This window comes from Ctenopharyngodon idella, chromosome 13 (assembly GCF_019924925.1).
Source record: "Ctenopharyngodon idella isolate HZGC_01 chromosome 13, HZGC01, whole genome shotgun sequence".
Classification (NCBI taxonomy): domain Eukaryota; kingdom Metazoa; phylum Chordata; class Actinopteri; order Cypriniformes; family Xenocyprididae; genus Ctenopharyngodon; species Ctenopharyngodon idella.
In genome coordinates, this window is record NC_067232.1 from 25,957,958 (window position 1) to 25,965,274 (window position 7,317).

The following is a 7,317-nucleotide window of genomic DNA, read 5'->3' on the forward strand; positions in this document are numbered from 1 at the left end:
CACAGTACACACATATTATGTAAACACAAACTTTTAACTTTTATTTTGGATGTGTGTATATGTATGTATATGTGTGTGTGTGTGTGTGTGTGTATATATATATATATATATATATACACACACACACACACTACACTACACTAAATTATTATTAATGTACAAAGTTGCGTGTTAAACTGCGAACAACTCAACAATTAGCAAACTATAAAACACACACAGCTTCACTATAAAATGCACACACACACACGTGTGTATATATATATATATATATATATATATATAAAACAGCTTGTCTGCTCTGATGACTGGTGCTTCACAGTTTTTAATCTGGGATTTTTAGTACTTCTGAGTGGAACGTTTGGGTTTTATTGTGTTGAAAGTAGGTCACATTGTGTTCTCTCAGCGGCGAGCGTTCAGAAACGGTCTGGCCTGTAAGACGTGAGTCAGATGCTGTAAACCAGACTGACAGAACAATCTTCAGCCCTCTGACGTGGAGCACTTCAGCACGATGCTCGGTTTACACTTCACTTCAGCCTCTTTTCTACAATTAATTTGGTTCTTAATTAACAGAGAACATGAAAATGGTTCAATACTAGTGTACTGCACAGTATACACTGATATATGAAGCCCATTATTTCTTTAAATGTAATTGCAAACGTTAGTATGTGTGTACTATAGCTACAGTATACAGCAGATAATAGTATAGTATAAGAATAGTATGCTATTCTGAAAGTATCCATGAAATGGATCAATAGCTCTGTAATGTTTTTCCTCGTCTGTGATGTGCACTTCCACGAGTTTGATTGAAACTTGTTTCTTTTCAGAGTGATTCTGCTGTACGACTGCAGGCGGAGTGATTGTTTTTTCGTTTATCTGTCTTCAGAATAATTCTCTCACGCTTCAAACCTCCTGCGGTTCATTTTATTTCTTGATTGTTGGTTGGATCAGCACATCTATTTTATGCTCTCACATCTTCTCTCTCTCTCTCAGAAGCAGTTTCTCTTTTAGTCGAGCGTAAGTTCATGTTGCAGCCTCATTTGAACATGTTTTCTGTGTTTAAAGGCTTATAGAACATCACTTATCTTTTACACTAACATGCTATTAATTATGTCAAGTCAAGTCAAGTCACCTTTATTTATATAGCGCTTCTTACAATGCAGATTGTGTCAAAGCAGCTTTACAGTGATAACTGGTATATAATTTTGGCTGCACAGCAGCTCTTAAAGAAAATGGTGTCAATGCAGGCAGATCAAAGCACTGTTGAATATCAAATGTCAAGTTAATTATGTCCAAGTCATGTCAGGTTTAATTTAAGGCAAGACACCCCAAGTGAATAGAGTAAAATATAATCAGTTAAATAATTACATTAAGAAATGCAAAAAAAAAAAAAAAAAAAATGGTTATTTACAAGTTTTATCACTTTATCACTCCAGAAATCAGAGAATATTTTCAAAAACAACCAGAAAAAAACATGCATTTTCACCATGTTTTTAGGAATAAAATGTTCTATAAATCAGGCAAATTATATATGAACAAACCTTCAGAATATAGATATGAATAAAACTGTAAGGTTTGGAGTGTGTAAAGCTGCTGAAGTGGAGATTTTGTCTGAAGTGTCTTGCCTAAAATGCTTTAAAAATTACTACAATAATACAGTAAAAAGCATATTGTGTGTAACTTGTGTTTGTTATGACTGTTGTTCTGCTATTATGGTTAATAGTCAGCTTGTTTTCGGGCCATTAGTCAGCAGATCCTCTGTAAACACTGCAGGTGTGATGAAGGTCACAGACGCAGCGGTGCAGCTGAGAGAGAGGTCGCAGCGCACCAATCGTGTCACGTTCGTTTTGATTCAGCATGACCAGAAGTGCTGATATCCAAATGCATGAGTTGTTTGCTCTGTATGGAATAGTTTGACCCATTCATGCCACTTGTGGACTAGTTGTGATCATGATCATGTGACTTTTTGCCTGTAATGCACCATTTCCACCCACACATCACGTACATTAGGAGCCCAATGAAGAAGTATTCACGCTTATATTAATTCTTAATATTAGAATGATTTCTGAAGGATCATGTGACACTGAAGACTGAAAATTCAGCTTTGATCACAGGAATAAATTACATTTTAACATATATTCACATAGAAAACAGCTATTTTAGATTGCAATAATATTTCAAAATTTTTACATTTTTTACTGTATTTTTTGTCAAAAAAATGCAGCCTTGGTGAGGAGAAGAGACTTCTTCAAAAAAACATTTAAAAATCTTATCGACTCCAAACTGTTCAATTTTATCTAGATAGATAGATAAATGCATTTATTTGATCAAAACTAGAGTAAAAATTGTGAAATATTATTAGAATTTAAAACAGTTGTTTTCTATGTGAATATATAGTAAACTGTAATTTATTCCTGTGATCAAAGCTGAATTTTCAGTCTTCAGTGTCACATGATCCTTCAGAAATCATTCTAATATGCTGATTTGCTGCTCAAGAAACATTTCTGTTTATCTATTCTTTGATTAATAGAAAGTTCAGAAGAACAGGATTCGAAATAGAATCTTTTTTAACATTGTAAATGTCTTCAATGTCACTTTTGATCAGTTTAATGCATCTTAGATGAATAAAAGTATTAATTTCCTTTAAAAAAAATCTTATTTACCCCAGACTTTTGAATGGTAGTGTATCACAGTTTCCACAAAAATCTGAAGCAGCACAACTGTTTTCAACATTGATAATAATCAGAAATGATTCTTGAGCAGCAAATCAGCATATTAGAATGATTTCTGAAGGATCATGTGACACTGAAGACTGGAGTAATGATGCTGAAAATTCAGCTTTGATCACAGGAATAAAGTACAGTTTACTATATATTCACATAGAAAACAGCATTTGAAATTGTAATAATATTTCACATTTTTACTGTATTTTTTTTTATTTTAAAAAGGCAGGTGAGCAGAAGAGACTTCTTTCAAAAGCACAAGTCAAATCACCAAGGATCTGGTGATTTTAGTTTAATAAACGGCTACATACTGTATCACAGAGCCAACAGCTTTTTCTGAAAATGTTGGATAATTTCATGAATTATGCAGCATGTTTGGACGACACCCGCATGTCTGCACACAGAGGGTGGCTGTTTTAATCTCGGCCGAACCCCGAAGAGACGCACTGGGATGCTGTTGAGATGTCAAAACAGCCCTGAATCACAGCCTGAAATTACAGTCATTTGCTTGTATGTTATTCTGCGAGGAGCACGCGTGTAGTTCATTCCCTTTGGGGAGTGTGTGTGTGTGTGTGTGTGTGTTTGTGTGGCGTTTTTAAAGCAGATAATGTGCTGACGCTGGTGTATCTTTGCTCGCCGGGCCGATCTCATGTGATTGACTTTAATGCCGTCTGTCACAGGAGCCGATGAAGAGAAATCAATTTCCCGCACACACACACGCGAATCACATCAGCGCCGGCGTCCTATCAAAGCGACCTTCCACCAGGTCATAGTCTTCCTCCATTTCTCAGTGTCTTCAGTTGTGATTCATGAGGATGTGATTCTGAAGCTGTGCATGAAGAGAGGCATTATGGGAGAGTCTGTCCTCGTTCACTTTTCACACAGTTATTGAACCGAACTGAATCAACACTGAACTGACTGTGAAGAATCGAATCTGAAACAATCTGTATTGTATAAAGCGCTATAGAAATAAAGCTGACTTGACTTTCAGAGCACCACGAGCCGAATATCCTCACATGAAAATGAAATGATACAGAAAGTCGTACAGGTTTGAAGCAACATGACTAAATGATTACATATTTTGGTAACTTTACGACAATGTTAACCTGATTGTAAAGTGTTTGCCTTATTATTGTTTAGATGAGGTAATCCTGGAGTCTCATGGAGGTTGTGCTTTGAAACACCCATGTTAAATGTCATGTTTTGTGCTCTGTAATGTTTTGTTGTGTTCGTGTCGCGGCTGAAGGAGGTTCAGACTCTTTGGGTCCATTTATATCTGATGATTGTTGTGCTTGAACTTCGGCGTCTTCAGTCTGCCATTTTGTAGCTCAGTGAATGTGGGCGGTAAACAGCAGGGCGAGAAGATTAAGTCTGAAAACGGGAAAAAGAGGAGAAGAGGTCATGAAACTGTGTGTGTGTAAGTGTGTGCAGAATGATGGCTACATTAGGAGACATACGGTCCCATGAAAGAAGCACCTCTATCAGGATGTGACAGCACTTTAACACACCCTCTCTCTCGCTCTCTCTCTCTCTCTCTCTCTTCCCTCTCTCTTTTACCTTTTGAAGATGTTTGATATATTCATGTATTTGCTCTTAAATAGTTTAAATAGTTTAGTTTTTAGTTTTTTTTGTTTTGTTTTTTTTTATTAGAGGTGCCATTTTAACCAAACAGTTGCTGTAGTCTAATAGATTCAAAATGTTTAAGAAAAGTAGTAAAATACAGTTAAAATCTGAATAAAAATAATCAAATGCATGTTTTTCACACTTTTTCCTTAAACACATTGAAGAGTGATATTTAATTATGTTCATTTATATGCATCTGTGTTATTTTAGTAATTATTATTATTATTATTATTATTATAGTTTATTAGTATTTCAAATTAGCTTTTGCTTTTATATTTCAGGTTTCATTTCAGTTTAATTTTTAGTCATTTTGTTATATGATTTTTATCAAATGTCCTTTTTTAATATTTCTAAATATTTAACTATGACATTTAATTATGTTAATTTAAACGCATCAGTGTTATTTTAGTAATTATTATTATTTTAGTTTATTAATATTTCAAATTAGCTTTTGCTTTTATATTTCAGGTTTTATTTGTTTAATTTTTAGTCATTTTATTATGTGATTTTGTAATTTTTCCTTAGTTTTTATATATATATATATATATATATTTTTTTTTATATAATTATTAATATTGTTATTATAGTTCATTAATATTTTGAATTAGCTTTTGCTTTTATATTTCAGGTTTCATTTCAGTTTAATTTTTAGTCATTTTGTTATGAGATTTTTATCAATTGTCCTTTTTTAATATTTTTATATATATTTCTAAAAATTTAACTACAATAATTATGTTTATTTATATGCATGCATCAGTGTTATTTCAGTAATTATTAATGTAGTTCATTAATATTTTGAATTAGCTTTTGCTTTTATATTTCATATTTCATTTCAGTTTAATTTTTTTAGTAATGTGATTTTGTCATTTTTCATTAGTATTTTTTAATATTTCTAAATAGTCATTTTTATTTCAGCTTTTGTTTAATTTCAGTTAGTATTGTAGTACTTGAACTTCTAATTTTTGTTCAGTTTCATTTTCATCTAATTTCATATTTTATACTAGTATGTCAGCTTTATTTTTATAGTTTTAGTTAATGATGACAACACTGATGCATTAGAAGCAGATGCAGATATTTTTACTAAAACATCTTAATGGAAAACTAACATCATGGAGGATGTACAGTTTGAAGAGAAATTTGCAGAGCAAGTTAAAGTTAGTTAACACTATAAACATGTTAGTTAACACTGTAAACACAAACACTGTAGACATTTGAAGGAAACTCTAGCACCCCCTTGAGTCCTGGAGTTTAATATCACCACAGTACGTTCACGTCTGTGTTTGTATACTTGTGTCGAGTGTGTCTAGAGTGTCATTTCTGAAGTGTACATTGTGCACGTTTTCTTGTCTGTTTCTCATTTTGTCTTTCCTCTAGGTTGGCTTTGGGTTCCCACATCACTCTTATCCTGATTTTCCTTTGTGTTTAATGCTTCGCTCAAACAGTCCTGACAGTTCAAATATATCACTCATAAAACACTCTCTTCAGTGTTGAAATCAGATGCTGTATTTTTAGCTTCAACATGGTGAAGCCACAACAAGAACGAGTGAATATGATCATTTGTATGTGTGTTTTGTGTCTGCAGGTTTTATTTAATCAGTGGAGGAGTTCCCTTCATCATATGTGGCATCACAGCAGCCATCAACATCGAGAACTATGGCAGTGGAGAGCAGACGCCGGTGTAAGTAGCAACTAAATCAATCTTATATGTTCTTTTACAAGTTTAAGTGACACTCTTTCATATACTCGAGTCACTCAGAGTAACATACTCCATACTAAATATGGAGTTCATCAGTTATATAGTATATCTGAGTGAAACGGCTTCTGGAACAAGAACAAATGTAGGGCGGGGCTTGATTTTGTCTGGGGAATTGATTGGATGGCTGTGGTTTGCTATTGGTGGATCTCATGTGAGCAACAGGTTGCCCCGCCCTCATCATTAGAGAAGAGAAGAGATGTCGCTGCAAGAGGGAGGGGAAGTTATTTTGATTCAAGATTAAGAGGAACATGAATTTAAAGGGGTCATGAACTGCGTTGTTTTATTGTTTTATAATGTTTCCTGGGGTGCACTTATAATGTTAGTATGCTTTTTACATCAAAAATTGTTATAATTTAGAAATAAAAGGCATTTTTCCAACCCTGATTTTAGCCCTCTGATTTGAACGCTCTGTTTTAAGGGGCGTGTCTGCTGTGAGACTTCAGTGTAAACGCCCACTGCTGTGATTGGCTAACATCTTTGCCTATGAAATAGCTAAGTATTACTCTGACATGAAAGGTTGCAGTGATGAACATTGTAGTCGATCACAGACATGTTGTTGAGCTCATGAAAGCAGTGATCTTGTCATTGCAACTCAATTTCTGCACACTAACGTATGCTTTCATCATAACTAACAGTGCAAACGCGATGTAACTAAGAGATTCATTGAATAAAACGTGAGTCCAGAACTCAGTCACTGATAAACTCACGCTGTTTGATTGACAGCTCCGGCGATTGTAAAGGGAGCGTTCTTTGATCGCTTTCTGTATCTTAAAAGTCTGTGGTTGATTTACCAAAGAATCCACAGTGAAATGTACCAAATACAAATAAAGCTCAACTGAGACATTCACATTGTTGAAAATGAATAACCATATTCCTGCATTAGGATCCTTTGAAAGGTAATGCTATTTTTAGCCCTGTATCGCTCTTCTCTCCTCCTCATCTCACTATCATGCCAGTGGGCGGGACTAATGTTACAATGATAAAGTAGGGGTTGATTTCTTCTGCGGAGGTGGAGTTTCACCTATCTATAGGCACATTCCAGGATCAGTCGTTCGCTGGGCCTGGTGTCAATAAAAGCTTTTATTGGACTAACAAGGAAGTTTTCAGTTCTGAAATTTACAGGATATTCTGATAGTACGATGACCTCTTATATATCAAAAGCTCAAGTTGATTTCTCAATTCATGACCCCTTTAAAACAATAATGATGTTCACAGATA

General features: G+C 34.4%; 1 protein-coding gene across 2 annotated transcripts in view; it reads left to right on the forward strand.

Annotated features, from left to right (window-relative positions):
• The window catches only part of LOC127525418 (adhesion G protein-coupled receptor A3), a 154,580-nt gene that overhangs the window by 145,228 nt on the left and 2,035 nt on the right, over nucleotides 1–7,317 (forward strand). For both annotated transcript variants that reach the window (XM_051917952.1, XM_051917953.1), the window contains one exon: nucleotides 5,926–6,021. In XM_051917952.1, the coding sequence (XP_051773912.1) occupies nucleotides 5,926–6,021 (96 nt within the window). The remainder of the gene's footprint in view (nucleotides 1–5,925; nucleotides 6,022–7,317) is intronic.